This window comes from Eublepharis macularius, chromosome 13 (genome assembly GCF_028583425.1).
Source record: "Eublepharis macularius isolate TG4126 chromosome 13, MPM_Emac_v1.0, whole genome shotgun sequence".
NCBI lineage: Eukaryota > Metazoa > Chordata > Lepidosauria > Squamata > Eublepharidae > Eublepharis > Eublepharis macularius.
The window spans coordinates 52,242,327-52,261,487 of NC_072802.1; the positions used below are offsets into that span (position 1 = coordinate 52,242,327).

The following is a 19,161-nucleotide window of genomic DNA, read 5'->3' on the forward strand; positions in this document are numbered from 1 at the left end:
TATGAGGTTTTAATATTGTTATTTTATTATTAAGTAAAACACATAGGAGGCTGTATAGCGCAGAGCAGGGCTCATTTCAAGGGGGAACGCGCAGGAACACAGTTCCGCCAGTTGCCCAAAGAGGTCCCATGTCAGGTGGCTCCGCCCACCTGACTCCCAGCCATTTTGGGCCCGTTTCAGCCTGGATTGGGGCAAAATGGCCTGGATCAGGCCTCTGACAGGTGGTGGATCACTCTCCCACTCAGCAGTAGCCCACTCCTGACCATTTTGGGCCCCTTTTCAGCCATTTTCAGCCCCTTTTTGCCATTTTGGGCCCAATTTCGGCCCTGAATGGCCAGGATTGGTTCCAAAACAGCCAGGATAGGTGATGTCAGGGGGTGTGGCATAAGCAAATCAGTTATGCTAATGAGTTCCTCCAGCTCTTTTTCTACAAAATGACCCCTGGCGCAGACTACCCCAAGCTTGGAAGCTACGCAGGGTTGGTAATAGTTAGTACTTGGATGGGAGACCACCAAGGAAGACTGTGGCCGCTATGCAGAGGCAGGCAATGGCAAACCAAGTGTGAGTTGATTGCCTTGAAAATCCCATGAAGAGTCACATAAATGGGTTGCAATTGATGGTACTTAATAATGATTAATACACATAACCAAAAAAGCAAGTGTCTTTCTGATGGAATATTAATACATCTAGAATGCCCCCCCAACCAGATAAAAGAGAATCTGTTTATCCACAACTGTTACTTGCTTATATATACCAGTTCTTTTTCATACTTTGTTCAGTTCCAGCAAAAAACAACATTTTAATAAGTAATTCCAATACTGCTGAAGTAGTTAATTTCCTCCAAAATCAATCTTTGCAGCAACTTGCAGCATCAATTTAATGGCTACTTGATAATCTTCATCAAAATAATTGAGAAGAAAGGCTAAAAGATCAAACTTCAATTGAATTCTAGTAGTTGACAATGCCAGTTAACATGAACAATTTGAGATCTATATTCCTGAGCTGAAACACAATCCTGCTTCTGGATTTCAGTATGTGATATTTAAGCCAAATTTGTCCAGAATGTCTGTCAGGTAAAAAGTAGGTTGAATGTTGATCTTTCAACATTGGCTTTGAATTACTTTGCAAGTGGTCACTATTGGAAAGGGGGGGAGTGGGTTAAAATTAATGTCATTCAGTGTTTTGACGCCTGCAAAAATTGTCTCCGCTAAACAATGGAAGAAAGACGCTTCACCACCTGTGGTGATGAAATGGCTGATTAAAGTTCTGCAAATTGCACACAAGGAGAAAGTGATGGGTTTAAATCACTAAAGAAATGGAGAAGTGATCTCTGTTTTCCAGAAACTGTCGTTATTTATTACATACATTGCAATTAAATAAGACCGAACCTAAGATGCTATCTTGTAAGATATTTACTGACTAGCAAGTAAAATGAAATATATTGCTTCTTTATCATATTTTTGTCCTTCTTCAAAAGCCAGCCAAAACCTGGCTTCTAAAAAAAAAAAAATAATTAAAAACCTGTATCGTTACCAGTTAAAAAAATCTTTTCACTTGGAGGTTTTCCCATGGTTTGGGTGCTGACCTACAGTGTTTTTTCTCCCAAGCTTTCTCACATCCATTGGGTGTCCCTTCATTGTTTTTCTGTGTTTTCTCAAATAGGATCAAAGGTGTTTGAGAAAGCATGAAGAAATGACAAAGAAAACATGGAAAGACAACAAATGAAAAACATGAGGAAAGCTCAGAGCAAAAATACTGTAGGTCAGCACTAGAGGTGTGCACCCAAAGTGGGAAAACAATTTGGGATAACACGAATCCTGAAGCAGCAAGATTTGGGAATCTTTATGGAGGACACTGAAGCTCAATGCCGTACTATTCTTGCAGTTTGCAAATGGCAAGAAAAGTGTTGCTTTCAAATGCTGGCCACTTTACAGCTGATGGGAGCGGAATCCCCCTCCTGTAAGCTGAAAAAAGCTGCTGGGGTTTGAAAGCAGCAACAAGAAAAGTGTTGCTGTTTCAAACGCCCTGCTTTTTTCAGCCAAGGGGAGGGAGAGGAGGGACCCCCCCTTCCCCACTCCACTCAGATGAAGGGGGGGGCATTTGAAAGCAGCAACACTTTTCTCACCATGCAAGAAAAGTGTTGCTGCTTTCAAACACTGCAGCTATTTTCAACTGACAAGAGGAGAATTCCCCTCCCATCAGCTGAAAAAAGCTGCTTTCAAATGCTGGCAGCTTTTTTCAGCTGACAGGAGAGGGAGAAGAAGGTCAGCACCCACACCATGGGAAAGCCTCCATGTGAAAAGGCCCAATAATACAATAAAAATGTGCTCTTTGATCCACGTGCAGTGAAGGGTTCCTTGGCTGCTGCCCCTTCTTCCTCTGATGGCAGCAGGCAGCTTGAGAGAGCTGTGAGGTGAAACCAGGGATGATGGAAGTGTGTCTGCTACATCTCTTGGCCTCACTGATGGAAACTGGTATCTGGAAGTCTCTGGGGATCGCAAGATTTTTAAAAAAGAGGAGGCATAGCAGAGGATTATAAAGTTGCATCATGTATCTTAGTGGTTCCCAACCATCTGGATAGTGATCCACAAGTACACATTTACTTGGTGCAGTGACCCACCCAGAGTTGGCCCAAGGTTTTCTGGCACCCTAAGCGAAATATGACCTTGGCACCCATCTAGTCCCGCATTCCCTTTTCTACAGTGGCCAACCAGATGTTTTTGAGAAACCAACAACCATCATATCCAATTCCAGGCAAGTAGCATTCTTTGCATATGAAGTCTATATTCTGGTTTACTCCTTCTAATCCCCTTTAAGATTCTAAGAAACTCACTCAAGTAACCATCATGACGCATTTTACTTGATTGTTTATCAATCAACATGAATATGCAGTAAAGAAAAAGTTGCCAGCTAATGTATGACATGGAAGACACTGTTTCCCAGGTCAAGTCTTAGTTTCTAAAAAACAGGTTAAAGTCTTGCCTCAAATTAAGCACTGAAATTGGTTCTTATGCAGAATCACACATGATGATATTCCTACAGAAATATTATTCTACATAGGAAAATGTGTCCCTCTCGTTATTGTTGCTAAGTGGGGAAGTGGGAAATTGAAAGCTGACATGGAGGAAGAGGCCAGAAAAAAGGGGGTAGGGGAAGCCATTAGGGAGGGCAGGCCTCACTTTCACAGGCTTCACGACCCACTTCTGGGTCCTGACCCACAGGTTGGGGAACACTGATATACCTAATTCTGAACCTGGCTGCAGAGTATGGATCAAGAAATCAGGGACAGATTGGGAGAATGTTTGTATAAACCCAGGGGACCCCTCAAGTCTGCTAACACCCAGCTGAAAAGTTAATTTTTTTTTTTACAAACTGAAAATTAGAGAAGTAAGGTTTGTGCCTGCATGGGGCTCATAACTGAAACAAACAAGCAAAAACGCCAGCCAAGATCTTGCAATTAATAGTCACTATTACAACCAGGCAATTTAAAAAGTTAAGGATGGCCAAGGAGAAAGAGAGAAAGCAGTGCAAGAGGGTTGGGGAAAAGAGGACAACAGGGCAATGGTGGGAGGGAGTAAGAAGGCAGAGGTAGGCTGGGGGGGAAAGAGGTGGCAGGAGACAGTTGGTGAGGAGAGAAGAAGAGAGGGAGTGAAACGGCCAAGGCCATGATGGGGCAGCGATGGCAGAAGAAGGAGGAGAAAGAGGAGGTAGCAATAGCATAGAAAGGAAATGTGGATCAAAGGGGGAGGCTTACAACAGAAAGCCAGCAGGATAGGATTTCTGCTCTCAGTCTCCTCCCCCATCCAGGTGACAATGAGTCCGGCTTGCAGCGGAAAGAATGTCTGGCAGGCTTTCTTCTTCAAGACCTCTTAAAGCTCATGGAGGCAGAAGCTTGGAAGAGGAAGCCCTTCTTGCCGTCTCAGCTCCAAGCCCCCACATCATCTGGTTGGTAAGTGGGGTGGGGGGCTTGCAGTGGAAAGTGTGATGTCCTTTCAGATCTAGCCTGCCCACTCACTCAGTCCATTAATGGCTACCAAATCTGGGGAAGCTTGGAACTGGATTGTGCTGTAGGAACTTAAGGACATAGATGGCCTCTATTCATCACTGATGCAACATCTTCCTTTCCTGGGAGCTCTCCAATGATTAGTTTACGTTCATGTATGTGATTGTACGGGTGTGATCTAGAACAATGTGGTTCTGAATTTTGAGTAGAATTTTGGTGAGCCTAGATCCACAGGGTGTTGTAGGTCTGGAAAAGGCAAAGAAATGAGCAAATAGAACAATCTAGGGATGGGGCACCTTCCCTACAAGGAAAGGAAAAAGGAGTCTGGGGCTCTTCAGTTTAGAAAAGGAAGATGGTTAATGGGGGACATGACAGAAATGCTTAGTGAAGATAAATGGATTCCCCTCCCCCAATTACTGGAGTTTAGGAGTCACCCAATTAAACCAATAAGCAGTCGATTCAAGACAGTCCAAAAGAAAAGATTTCATACTACGCATAATTATCTTATAGAATTCACTGCTGCATGATGTGGTGCTGGCTAAGGGATTAGATGGCTTTAAATGGAGATACTGTACAAATTCAGGAATGACAGGTCTAACAAAGACTATGCCTTTGGACACTGAAAGAACTCTGGTCTGATCCAGGAGAGCAATTTTTGTGTCCCTAGGTGAATTAATAGGGGGATTCCTCACCTTGTTATGCGCCGTGCTTCCAGGTGGCTTGGGGAATCTCTTCTGCGTTTCCTCATGGGGGAATAAGATTGTTTGCGACATCGACGGTCATGGTGTCGGTGAGATTCCTTCCCACTGGAACTATACTTGTGATCTCGTTCATGATCCCTAAGAAAAGATCATTCCAGAAAGAATCAAAATAGATTGGTTTGGCTCACCCTTGTGTGGCTGTATGACTCATCTTCTTTGAGTGTCCCTATGAAAACAATTTCTGCCACCTCTGAATACCAAGTCAGGTCCCTCTTCAGTTATCATCCCACTAGAAGCAAGGCCTTTACAGTGGTGGCCCCATAACTATGCTATGATCTCTCTTTCTCTCTCTCTCTCTCTCTCTCTGGAATTGTTCCTCTTGCTTTTGCTTAAGAACATTTGTAAATCATTCTCATCTTGCTTGTTGGCTGGGGATGTGGCTTGTGTATTCTTTTTACTGGCTGTTTGATGTGTCTAAAATTGTTTTGTAATAGGAAAAAAAACCTTATTTCATTGGACTCTCCATGTCCAAAGGCAATGGTCCTCTGCACACCAGCTGCTGTGGGACAGCAAGGGCAAATTATTGCTTTCATGCCCTACCTGTGGCTAGGTGGTCATTGTGGGAAACAGGATTCTGAACTACATATGTCTTAAACAGTTTCTTGTTTTCATTGTTTTCTAATTCTGTAGCCCTAGCACTGTTTATTGGATGCCTTTTGCTGTCCACTTGAATTGTCTTCTGCAGTTTGTAATCCACCTTGAGCCTCAATGAGAAAGATGGGTTTATAAACAAATTAAGTAAATAAATACACAGACCTTTGATCTGATCCAGCAAGACTCATCTTATATTCTTATGAACATATGCAGATCTGGGATTATTGCCTGAACTCGGTCCCTGAAGCAAAATGGTCTTTCAGAACATTTATTGATTAGATGTGTTTGTGTAAATTTTCGATGTGACGAATATTCAAGCCTTCGGGGAACCCTTTCCACATCTATTTGTCTGGGATAGTGGATAAGTGGTTTTGGGAAGGGTGGCCTACTATTACTGATTTTCTTATTGAGGAACACTGACAGCTTTCCAAAGAACACCAAGCTCAGGAAAACAGTTTGCAAACTGAGTCAAATTAGACACAATGGAGGACACCTATCATAATTTAAGATACTGCTACAGCCGTGCAGGATACTAATTTCGATGAGGGCCATATGGAGAGATAAACTCTTCCACCCCTGTATGTTCACTAGTTGACCCTCCCCCTATATTTATTAGCTCTGTAAAAGGGGGGGGGAAAGGTTACATCAGTGTGGGGAGCCGAGTTCTGATTAGCAAAACCACGTGTTGGTAGAAGTGTTAAACCCCTCTCTCCATTCTCTATACAGTCCTAATCCAGACTGGGCCATGTGTGCCTGTTATTGTACTTTAAAAGGAGAGAGGAAGATTCCATCACGGATCTCTCAGCATCTGATTTAAGGCTTAGAGAACACTCACCGTTCTATAATTATATATTGCGTTTGCAGTTTCTTTTTAAAAATGTTTTGATACCTATATACACAGAAGAGATTTTTATAGACATCCCTGGAACAGCGCTAAGAGTAAGTACATAGAGATAGGAAGCCGAACCTCTCAGGGCTGTATCGAGAATAGCTGGGACTTCGGCGTGATCTTGAGCTCCGGCTTCCAGAACTTCTCCTGCATGACTTGGATGAATAGCTGGGGGAACGTGAATAGGATCTAGAAATAAGGAAGAATAATGGAACAATAGGGAATAGGCAGAAGAGAAGGGGTGGGATTCAGACCCAACCTAAATCACATGTATTGGAAAATTGCTCTTATTGTGCAATCCTAAACAGAGTTGCTCCAGTCTAAGCTCATTGATTTCAGTGGGCTTAGACGGGAGTAACTCTGCTTAGGATTGCACTGCTAGGTTCATGTACATAAATATGTATGATTTACTTTCTGTGATTAGTTACTTGGAGTTAGGGTTAGTGGTGCTGCAATCTTTACAAATATGTTAAAAAGAAATCAAAGATATCCTGCTTGCATTGCTTGTTTTCTGTTGAAAAGAATGTTTTCTATTGAGCATCATAGACGTGGCATGCGTAGGTCAAAGTCAGCTATATTTCAAGCATATGAGCTGCTTTTTGTACTTGCGCAATAAGTTCATCAAGTTGCTCAGAATGTACTGGAGAATGTACTGGACTGATCTACAGTTCCCAGGTGGCAGTGCAAAAAATTAAAATTTGTAACTCAATTTAGAACTCTCAATGCATTGTTTGGCTTTGGGCAGACACATGTCTGGAACAGTGGGGAAAAAACAAGGCATGCAGCTTTACTTCCCATCTCAGTAGTACTGAGACAACAAAGAAAAGTACTTCTTTGGTAAGTTAATTTTTTTGATGGGTGGTGGAGGGGAATAGCCTTGGTAAATCAGTGCAGAATGTGGAAGTACAAACATCTGCAAAAAAACTGAAACAGTTTTATGTGCTGGGTAAAATTTGCTTATTTAAAAACATTTACTTAGAAAAGCTTTTATTGTGCTTTTCTCCTATGCAGCTCACAATATGGATCATGCTGCAATTTGAGAAGAGGGATGATCAGACATCACAAGCTAGACTTCTGCTTCACTATGCATTTTCTGTGGATCAGTACATGCAAGCACTCTTCCTTTTATCCTTTCCATCCTCTGCAAAGGGTTAATCTACACTGTATAAGCCCTTCTTTAATTTTGCCACCAGTTCTTACCGTGCTGCTCTTACAACCAACAGCACGACTACTTGTGCACGACAACAGCACAAGTAGCAGAACAAAGCACTAGCTCACAAAAATGATCCTGAGAAAACTGGAGTCCTTTCTTCAGTCTCAAGCGTCAAGAGGAAGAATGCATTCCACTTCTGTGGGAAGCAAGAACCCTATATTTATATAAGCAACCAACCATGGAGGAAAGTGAAAAAAGATAATTCACAGAAGTGAAACCTCAAGGAAGTATTTTCATTGAGCCATAACACAAAGGAGAGGAAAGCCTTGTGAAACACTCATCACACAAACAAACAAAATCATTCTAGGATCATGGAAATTCTTCTCTAGTGGGTGTATTTGGGGGGCTTTCTGACCTTTTCTCTGACCCATCTAAGCAACATGATTTTGAAAAACAGGCAGTCCTGCCAAAGGAGGCTCACCTTGTTCCTGAAGAGCAGGATCTGCTTTGGGAGGACCTGGGTCCTGCCTTGGGATGCAGCAAATGGGAATGGCTGGACTCTGCTGATGATCTGCTGGTGGAGGACTCATTCCGGACACATGATCTAAGCGGAGAGCTGGAAAGAGGGATGGAGGCTGGTCTGTCTCTCTTCTCTGAGCGTCTAACAGACTGCAATGGCCGACCTCTGAAAAGAGACATTTTTCATCCAGAAATGTTACACAGGACATTGTTGCAAAAACAACACCCTGGCTTTATTCTAGGATTAGTCATGATCCCATACCAAGCGGAGACCTGGACACTGATGCCAAGGGATAGATGTCAGAGATCTCAGAGAGCAGAAGGGTGCCTGTGATCCTGCACCTCTTTCCACAAAGGAGCCAGAAATGTAATCCATACTGAAAAACCCTTGTTTTTAATCTGGACCCAGAATCCAGTAGAATAGACTCTAGATGCAGGCCACCTGAATCCGTAGAACCTAAACCCCTCCAAGACCTGACAGGCCATTTATCCAAAGCATCATGAATCCACTAAGAGCACCACCAGAAAGCGCACCACCGTAACTCCCCTTTTCACACCTTAGAGAGGAGGCACAACCCAAAACTGAAGGACACAAGTGCTTTGTACAGCTCTGGAACTTGTTGAAGCATGTTGTTACCTATCTTGGAGCTGTCCTTGGTCCTGAAGAGCTCACCTCTGACCCTGTCTCATTTCTTGCCATACTTTGGTGCTTGTACCTAACAAAAGCACCCGCAAATGAATAAATATACACACTTCTAATAATATTATCACAATATATTAAGATCTTTAAAGTGCTTCATGCTACAAATGTACAAAGAATCAATACTCAAAGAAACAACATTCCTGCAAGGAAGTCCCTAGGGTATCATGAGTCCTTCACTACCGTGTTTTCTTGCTTGAAGAGCTCAAGCCCAAGGTCGGGATCCCAGGAGGACATGGTACAACAGCCAAATGGAAAAGACCTGTTGAATCTTTTTCACTTTTTCTTTTTCTTTTATATTCCAGGTGAAAATCAAGAAAATAGGAGGAAAAAGGCCCCAGAGCAGGGCTCCCCTTACTCGACTCACAAGTAAACGTGGCACAGCTGCTGACTTGAAATTAACCTTCTTAAATCTGCTCTCTTTTTTCTTTACAGGTTGAGTCAAGAAGACAAAAGGGAAAGGCCCAGCCGGGCTCCCCTGGCTCGGCTCTACAAGCTGCCGGCTTTATAACTCAGCTTGTTTCAGGATGCTCAGTCTTCATCAGGAGCCGCTCTTGTATCACCACAGCAGTCTTGAAACTCTATGACTGAACCACAAGCATTCATGTGCAGAAATTCAATGCACAAACTGAATCATGAAAGAACCCAAGAGTTGCCAGTGCCAATACAGTTTATTGATACTCAGTTTTCACTTGCAGGAATCCTTTGAGGTAACAACCACCCATGCCAGGAAACTGGGGGCACTCCCCTTAGAGAGATGCAGGGGTTGAGCATCTCCCTCCCTCAGCATGATGGTTGTGCCACTCAAATGGTGACTTTTCAGAGAGAACTGGAAGTGAGGGTTGTGTCCGATTCTTCTTTTTTCTTATCTTTATAGGCAATCTTCCTGCTCTCTCAGCCATCAAACTATGGAGAGCAGACCCTTGGCAGCAGTTGAGATGACAAACAACTACTTCATAGTAGCAACTGGGCTGCAGAAGTAGCTTTGAGGGCATTTTAGTTGCTGATGAAACAAAGATAACTGTATAGATTCACATGGCATGGCTCTGTCTTCAAATACGTTTTGAGTCTCCTTAGAAGGTGGGATCTGTTATCAGAGTCATACTCAGTAAAGCTGGTGAAATTAGAATCAAAAGAATGTCCGGCTAGCTTTCATCACTATTCTTTCTAGAAAAGAACTACTCCGTTGAACACAAATCTGAGAACAGTTTTCGCCATCTCCAAAGTGCAAGGATGGCAAATATTTCCCTCATTTTCATCAGCTGCCTCCCCTGCCAGCATTCTTTACAGGCAAATTGAACAGCTTGCTCCAGAGCAGGGTGATATGTAGGCTGGCTCTGATGCTAAGGGCAATCACTTAAAAAACAACAACGTTTTAATATAATTTTAAAACAAATATTCAAAGTTTAGCTACACACAATTGCAGCTGTCAGCAGGAAAAAAATCCTGCAGTGAAAGAGAAGAAACAAACCGTGGAAAGAAGAAAAGAAAGGAACAGGAAGAGAGGAGGAGACAAGAGAGGAACAAGGGCACTTTTCAGTGAGTGATCTCTCCCCTTGGAGAAGATGTGATCGATGTACTTTCATTCTGCCACCAGAGTGAGGGAGGGCACAGGAGGACAAAGGAAAAAAGGACCTCATTTAAAAATGAAGAAAAGAAGTATATAAGTTTACTCCACATTCAGGGACAGAGTTAAGGAAAATGGCTGCCATGTGGGCCAGAAAATCCAAGTTTGCCCACCCACAAAGTAGCCACCCATGCTTAACTGCAATCTTTCCCAAAACTGCAGAGCAAAGCAGGCTTGAGAAATATTGGAGACAAGCGAGGGGAACCCTAGGAGGTGCATGAATGTAGAAGTGGGCTGGAGGTGGGAGTAGCTTCCCCAGAGCATTGAACCTGGGGCACATAACCGCTGTAGAAATGGCCTATTAGGAAAAGTGATACCAATGTTCGAGTTAAGTTTCAGTTGCACAATTACTCCACTAGTCTGGGCAGTCACTTTACCTATTATTACTCACCTTTGATCCTCTGCTTGGAAGTGTGGAGATGGGCGTGGATCTTCTAAAGTTGCTCCCTTAGTCCGGGAGAAACAGCTGGTGAAGGAATTTCCTGAATCCGAGCTGCTGCCACTGTTGACCTTCTCAGAAGAGAAAGCCTGGCCAAAGCCATTGTGGGCTTGACAGCTTGCTTCCTGGCTGCTCTTTGACCTGGATGAGCTTGTCTGAGTAGACGGAGGGGAAGAAGTATCATTTCCTGAGTCATATTCATACTGTTCTCCATTCAACTTCTGTCTGGCTAGCTTGCCAAACTGACCCTCTGCTTTTTTAAAGAGGACAGCAGAAGACCCAGACTCTGAAATCTGCAAGCAAAAGAGCCATTGGTGTTTAAATGGATTTGCAACAAACCATGTTAGTTTTGTCAATTATATATATCTATATATGTACATATTTTCAAATAAACCCTTTTTTACCATCATGATGCACAGTCTGTAACCAAAAGAAAGAGAGGAAGGAAGAAAAGAAGAAGAAAGGAAGAAGGAAGAAAGAAAGGAAACAAAGAAGTCAGAACTAAAAGCACATCTCCCTGAAAGAAAACCACTGAAAGAAGAAATGACTTTTCCCCCCCGGATATAACTGGAAGATTTTAAGGCATCATGCAAAGAGTATTAAGCATGCGAACCATGTTGAATGAAAGATTTTTTTTAAATGATGTATAAATAAAAAGGACTCAAAAATCAAAAGATTTTTCTTAAACCAACAAAACAAAATATGTTGCACTTGAAAGAAAATGATATGCTCCTTAGAAATCAAACAAAATAGGGGAAAAAATCCAGTGACCATGAGTCAGCCAAAGCTAAGCACTTCTACATCCCATGGATTGCAAAGGGAGAGATCTAAGAATCCCGCTTAGATCCTCTCCTATGCTCAAACCAGCCGAGTTTAATGTTGCAATCCAAAGCACACTTTGGGCACGATTAGATGAACTCATGGAAATTTGTGATCAGATCTTTTGATGTCTTTTTTAAAGGTTAAACAGCAGATTTGGATCAAGACTACAGTGCAAGGAAGGGGGATTAACCCTCCCCCCATGCCATGTTCCCAATAGAAATCAGCATCCTTGAGCTATTAGCCTTGGTACTCATACATACTTGTCTTTTCCCCTAATGGGGCAAATAGCAGATACTTTTATTGGGGAAACTGTACAGGGGAAAGGGTTAAATTCACCTTCCCACTGACCTGTAGCCACGTCCCCTACTTAAACTTAAAAAAATACATCAGGAGATCCAATCTTGGATCTCCCATGTCCCATCCAGTTGTGCCCTAGAAAGGAGTAAGTTCCATTAAACACAGTGGGGGATTATTTCCAAGTATACATACATTGGTTTGGGCTGTGTAAAGGGTTCACTTTGGCTGGATCATGCCCTATATGATTATCTCTCATTTGTTTTCAAAATGTGCCCTCAGTAAGGATAGAGGATGGATATATCCACAAATAAATAAAAATGCATATTTAGGTATGAAGAAAAAAAACTAGCAAACAACTTTAATAATTAGTAATTGTGAATAACTGAATAAAAAGGAGAAAAGGAAAACAAAACAAAAAAAGAAAGGAAAAACTCCCTCTAGAGAAAAGGTAGACATATATTGCTTTGTGTGTTTTTCCCCTTGTAGAAGGTATTTCTAATATTTTTGAGTGACCTCTAAGAAATGCCCTAGGATCTTGCGTTTAGCATCCACTTACCAATCAAGAATTCCTCCTTTAGTAGGGTAAGGTGTAAGAAAAAGGGAAGAGCGGGCAATGTAAGTCCAACATTAGAGTCTCAAATTACAAGAGAAAAAAAACATAAACCCTCTCTCTTCAATCCACAGTGCCAATCAAGTCTTTTGATTCCTTTGATTGTAATGCTTCATTATTGTTTTAAATTCATCTTTCAAGTCAATTCTTTTAGGCTTTTCATTTTTAGTATCTGGGATTAAAAGGCACTAGTTCAAATCATCACCCTGGATTTTTATGAGGGCCCACAAAGAATACAAAAATTAAAAATAGTAATCAGAGAGAGATGATCAAAAGGAAGGTTTCTTGGGGTTGTGCACTGAGATTTGCAGGGGGACCCTGGATCTTGGCAAATCCTTGGGGCCCCAATATAATCAGATCCATGTAGACAGGGATCCTGGATATAGGAGTTCAGATCTGCCCCCTCCCTACCCCCCATGTTACAAGATCTAGCAAAACATTCCAGCTCTCACACATTGTTACAAGTTTGCACAGAAGCCACATTCGGTACATGGCCACTATTTACTGCCAGTAGGATACCTGCACCATACATGCTGAATCTCTTCCCCCACTCATATTAACCTTTGCTTTCTGACTAATATCTCTTCTGGAGAAGCTTTTCTATTTGTTTGTCACATGGGCTGCCAGGAAATTAATGGTATGATGTGCTCAGGCATTTTGTAGGATCAGACTCACTAAATCAGGGGTCCCCAACCTATTTGAGTTAGCAGGCATCTTTGGAATTCTGACCTAGGATGGTGGAGCCAGCCACAAAACATCAGGGAGCAACGTTATGCAAAACTTTAATACTAATTATGCAACATTTCAGGCAGAAGCTGTCTTTAATAGGATGCCTTTTAATCTGCACAGCCAATCAGATCTCCAGTGGCTAATTAGAAGCCTACTGGGCAAAAGCTCTGTCTGGCCCTACCTACTTTCTAAAAACATTTGGTAAGCTCCAGGAAAGGTGTCAGTGGGCACCACAATGGGGATCCTTGTGGTAAATTAATGCAACTGATACGCACATCCCTTCCCAAAACCACTCTGGGCACAATCCAGAACCAATTAGTTAAAACAAACATGAGTGTTATAGCACCTTAGTGACTGATAGATTTATTGTGGCAGAAGGTTTTATGGACTAGATTGTACTTCATCATTTGTATGCAGTGTTGTTTTTGATTGCCATGCACACACACACACACACACACACACAAACTGGGGACCTGTGAGGAATCCCAGGAGAGGGAGGCATTATGGAAATCTCCCAAGTCACTCCCTCCAGGATTCTCTAATCTCTCAGGAAATTGTGTAGGCTGATGTCTTGTTCTCTCTCTTTAAACTGACAGCTGCTCTCAATATTCTATCCCTTTTGGAACAAACGATGGTCTGGGACACACAGTTTTGAACCCCCACTCTGCCACAGAAGCTTTCTGGGTAACCAGGCTGTCTCAGCCTAACCCACCACACAGGGCTGTTCGCGAGAGTAAAACTGGGAAGAAGAGAATGTTTTAAACCACTTTAGATCCTCATTGGGAATAAGGTGGGGTATAAATGGAGTAAAGAAATTGGACAAGGATTTTTAAAGGGTTTTACTTTTTCCCTACAAATTACATTTTCCTACAAACATGAAGAGTTTCCTCAATTCGCAGAGCCCACCGTCTTGCCTATGCGTGGTGGCTCCATCTTGCAGCACTGCTTATCCTCAAAAGAGCCACTTTACTTTCAGGAGATAGATACATGTGGGAATAGAGAAAAGGGAAACAGTGATGCCAAAAGCCCTGCAATGGAAGGAGTAATAGGTTGGACCTTATGGATCTATTCTATTATTAGAGGTGTTTTTACCCTGAGCAGGGAGCTGCACCCTGTCACAAGGAAGGTTCCTCATGCTGGAAGAATAGCAAAGAGTCCAGTAGCCTAACCAACTTTACTGTAGCATAAGCTTTTGAGAACCACAGTTCTCTTCGTCATGCTGGAAGAAATTACCTCAAGTAGCAGAACAGATCAGTGGGACCCAACACAATGTGCAAGATTCCTATGCAAAGCTCAATTGTACACAGCGGCTCATTCACAACAGCAGCAATTGCCAGGAAGACGGCATTACCACCAGCAATAGCTGTTGTGATCCTTATATACAACAGAGCTTTGTATAGAACTGACTCAGCAATGGCCCTTTGTTCTTCATGGTCTTCTGGCTGATAATTGTTTATATTTCTTGTTCACTTTTCTATCTTAATATGAATGCCTACAGCAAGGCTTGTGTTTGGCTTCTATATCTGTCGAACAACAATAATGTTTCATGCATCTGATGATGTGGGCTCTAGCTTTTGCCACAATAAATCAGATTGGGTCGAAAGACTCTCTTTACTTCTAATGCAACAGTTAGTGTCGCACCCATCCCCAAAGCATGCCGCCATGGATTCCTATTTAAATTAATGGGCTTGATAAATCATCGCTAAATTCCATTTCATTGCTTCAACTGGGACACAGGAACAACTAACAATAGCTAGATTTTCCTTCTTTATGTGGCTGCATCCTAAATCAACAGCTGGATGCCTTCTGTGATTCAATGCAAGCGCAGGAAAAAAACCCACATACACACATGATATTTGATATTGGGTGAACAGTTCACCCCAGCCAAATATTCAGCTCTTAGGGAAATCTTTGAACCTAAAAGTGAACTCTGTAAGGTTCCAAGGTTGCACAGTTGAAACAATGTATTACGCACAATAAAAATACACATTTGTTTGAGTTACAGAAAAAGGGAGCTATCCATGGTGTCAATGCATTAGGGAAAAAATCCTAAAGCAGCAATAAGGTAATACCCTTAAGAAGGACCAACTAAAACACCCCAAAGTAGTGAGCAAGCTTTCAAGTTTGGCAGCACTCTTCTTCAAGTAGGATATTCAGTTAAAAAAAAAGAGGGGGGAGTTTGATGGAAAAGGAACAGCGGGCAGATGGCAGAACTGTCAACTTGTGAAAGCAAAAACTCTGGTATCTGCGCAGGGTCTGGAACATTCTGGACCCAGGGACAGAGCCCTGAGCTGGTAAAGAAGATCTTCTCCAGAAAGATGGGTTTCAACTCCGCACAAGCATTGCCTGTGCTAATATGTACTGCTAAATACAATACAGCAGAGGGGGGGAAATAGACCTTGCATCAGGCCTGGCATAGACAGTGGGCATCTTCGTCTGTCTGCTAAGGTCCTTGGCCAGTGAGGAGCCTATCTACCTCCCAAGAGATGCTTGGTCCACCTGTTCCCACTTGTTCAGCCATGAAACTCACTGGGCCATTTGGGCCTGTCAATCTTGCTCTGCCTAGCCTACCTTACAAGACTGTTGTGAGGATAAAATGGAAGCAGGAAGAACCAGGTATGCTAAGATCCTTGGAGGAAGCGGGGCTAAAAAGAGTAACAGATAGGTAGAAATAAACATTACAGGATGCTGTTAATCCCAGTTGTCCATCCCTAACCTGTTTAAGATTAGTGAACATCGGCTATGCAGTCGGATAGCTGCCCCCAAACACTACATCACTGAGCTCCTGTCCCTTGTCTCCATGGCTTTCTCTTTAGCTGATAGCCGTGACAGTTTTTAGGTTGGCAGCCAATGTGAACTTCCAAAAACAAAAACAAATCCGTTCCTATCTTTTATTTTAAACCTGGGTGTGTTAAGTTCATTGTGGATGCATGTTTTCTCCTAGCCTCACCTTTACTTTGTCTCCTTTTTAGTAGAAAACAGGAAAATATTATCTGTCTAGGTTTTCATTTTATCAGTGTAGCATATGCGAAATGCACAATAGCCCCTGGGACTGATTTATTTGGGAGAAGCACAATGACAAGGGAGTTAATCCCACTGAACTCAGTGGAACAATGTTTGATTAAACACAGTTCAGACCGGACTATTATTATTAAGTTTTAGTTTGGTCAAAACATGATTTTATTGGGGCTGGGGAAGGTGGGGGGGGAGAGAAAAGAAAGAAGACTTCCACTCACACCTCAGGCTTTAATTTCCATTGAATGCTTAGCTCAAGGGGCCATGTACTTAATAGGTTACAAAAGTATAATCATAACCAGTTTTCCAATTAAGCTAAACAGGCCCCATTTGCTGTGCTTCAAAATGGCCCCTTGGAGAGAGATGGAGATCAATTTTCTGAACCATATGGAACTGGCAATCTTACAACACATTTAAAACACTCCTTTTTAAATGCTCTCACTTCAAAGTTAAATTCCCTTGCCCTAAAGGAGATGCCTTAGCAAAACAAACAGAGACCAGGGTAAAAGAATAAGTGCCATGTGCATGTATATGTGTATGCAATGCTTTCTCTGTGTCCACTGTCTCACACTCTCCCCATTCCTATATACCTGTATGCATACGTACAATGTTACATGGGACTTTTACAAGTTTAGTCTAATTGTTGGCCAATTCTTGAATAATACTGCATACTCCCTACTCTACCTCCCAACAGCGTACAGCTTACCTGCCCCCAGGTCTTTCGTGCTGACTTTAAAAAGATAACAAACTTCTGATAAGTTTGAATGTTCATGAACATTCCATGCCTCCTCAATACCCGAGCCAAAGTTTTGGGCTTGCTCATTTCAATGTATGATCATTTCAATATGCAGCCAGAGATACTATGTTGCTGTGCAAGACTAGTTGAGCACAACTAAATATAGATTTGACCCATAAAAAATAACAACTATATAAATGCAAAATCCTATATCTATAAATGTTATTTAAAAGCATAACAGTAAAAAAGAATCTCATTTATCCCCAACTACAAAATGCCTTCCCAAACTTAAAAGTCTAATATAAATGCAATGGTCAGATGCTGTTAAACCTAAGTTCCAGAGATGGATATGGCCCTGTGTAATATTTATGTTTTTCACGTGGGATACTTAAAAGTTAACTAATGACAACTAATTACTAGCAGAAGCCACGTTCTGAATTGGGCAAGAGCCAAAGGGCTAGTGACTCTGGCTTCATCCACCAATTCACGCCCCTATGAGCCAAGTTGCAGGCAAAGGGCTCTGCACCAGTGTGGAGGCCTTTGCGCAGACCATTTTACTGCATACCTCAGCTGCTCGCTTCAAATATGTAGGCAAAGGCCTCTGTCTCTCACTGCAGTGAGTATTAATAGCAGAGTGCTATTAATTAGAATGCTCTTCTTACATTCCTCAGGAGCTGATATCTTCCTCACAAGCTAAGAAACAGGCAAATGGGAGTGGCTGAAGAGCATAAGGAGAGAACTCTGCTTGGCCTCTGTTGCCCTTCACCCTGAGGAGAATGGGGTTAAAGAGGCTTTTCTCTGCATCTTGTTTCATACTCTAGAAAGTAGGGGAGGTTCATCAAGATTTTGGTATCAGGGGCTATGATGAGTAGCAAATAGGAAAACCTTGTGGCCAAATTAATTTTCCCAGCCCTCAGTAGGAGGCAGAGGTCTTTAAGGTATGTAGGGAGATTTGCCAGCTTTCTCACTGTCCCTTTGCCTTTCATAGTAACCTGACACACAGAAATGAAGCTTTTTCTGACACAGAGAAACAGCAACAGAGAATGCTTTACCCGATCAACTCTTATGAGCTTGCTTACTGTTAAAAGCATAGGAGCAGGGACAACACGAAAGCTGGCAGGGTTCAAGCTGCCTAAACTTTGAAGGACCCTAGAACTGAGCACCCTAGGAGCTAAAATTGAACAGTATTCTTTTTTAATTACCTCCTAATTAGTGCCTTTGCAAGCTATCTCAACAGGGGGTGTCTGAATTAGATTTTACAAACAACACATTAATACTTAAATCTAAAAGTTCATCCTCCGAGCATGGCAACACAAAGCACATAACAACAGCTTCATTTTAAAGCATAAGAGTTGTCAGTTCCCCTTCCTCCCACAGCCATTACAGCTGCTATTTGTCATATTTCGGCCCTTTCCTCCTAGGTCTCTAGAAGTGACAGCTCTGGATTTGGAAGGGGGTGATTGCACCTCATTTCTAGCATGCACACATGAAAAGACTTTTGCCAGAATGGTAAGGCTACAGGGGTTGGATCTGTGGACCTGCCCCGTTAATGACGGTGCTTTCCTCTTTCTGAGGATGCAAGATGTTCTCACGCTGGAAATAATCACGGCCATTAGCAAAATGGGTCCATGGAATCCATTCCATGTAAAACACAGTCTGCCATTTCCCATGACCCAACATGATGGGGTTCATTTAGTGTGTTAAATGTGATCACAGACGACAGGGCAATTGCTTTTGTCTAGTCTATTTTTTGTCAAACAGCTTCTTGGCTGTGCACGTTGAGCCATGACAAGAAAAATTAAGACAGTGCACAGGAGACAATAGAAGAGCAATCAGAAAAGTGGGGCAGCTGTTAGGGCTCAGGGTTTCTAGTAAGGCCCACTTCTGCCACCCTCCCCGCCCGCTCACTTGCTACCATTCCATCACACCAGCTAGGATTGCCAGGTCCCCCTACCCCTGGGTGGGAGGTTGGTGTCCTGGCACCTACCTGTTTAATGGCCTTCTCATGCACAGAGCGCATGCACGCTTCCGGTCTGTGTGATTGCATCTGGGAAGTTATGTCATCACACAGGTCCTATGCCACCCTGGGAGCACTCCAACGCTCCACAGGGGTCTGAATCAGGCCCGATTTGGGCTGATATCAGGCCCATCAGGTCAGAATCCAGTCAGGTAGGTGGGGGTGGGGGTGGGAACGGGGGATCCCCCGCCCACCCAGGAGGGACTGGCAACCCTAGCCCCAGCTCCCCACTGCATGCATTGCCTAGTGC

The 19,161-nt window shown here is 42.7% G+C and overlaps 1 protein-coding gene across 1 annotated transcript in view; it reads right to left on the reverse strand.

Annotated features, from left to right (window-relative positions):
• The window catches only part of SRRM4 (serine/arginine repetitive matrix 4), a 162,755-nt gene that overhangs the window by 418 nt on the left and 143,176 nt on the right, over positions 1 to 19,161 (reverse strand). The window contains exons 9-12 of the mRNA XM_054996159.1: positions 10,638 to 10,978; positions 7,882 to 8,085; positions 6,326 to 6,436; positions 4,696 to 4,842 (exon numbers count right to left, since the gene is read on the reverse strand). Of these exons, the coding sequence (XP_054852134.1) occupies positions 4,696 to 4,842; positions 6,326 to 6,436; positions 7,882 to 8,085; positions 10,638 to 10,978 (803 nt within the window). The remainder of the gene's footprint in view (positions 1 to 4,695; positions 4,843 to 6,325; positions 6,437 to 7,881; positions 8,086 to 10,637; positions 10,979 to 19,161) is intronic.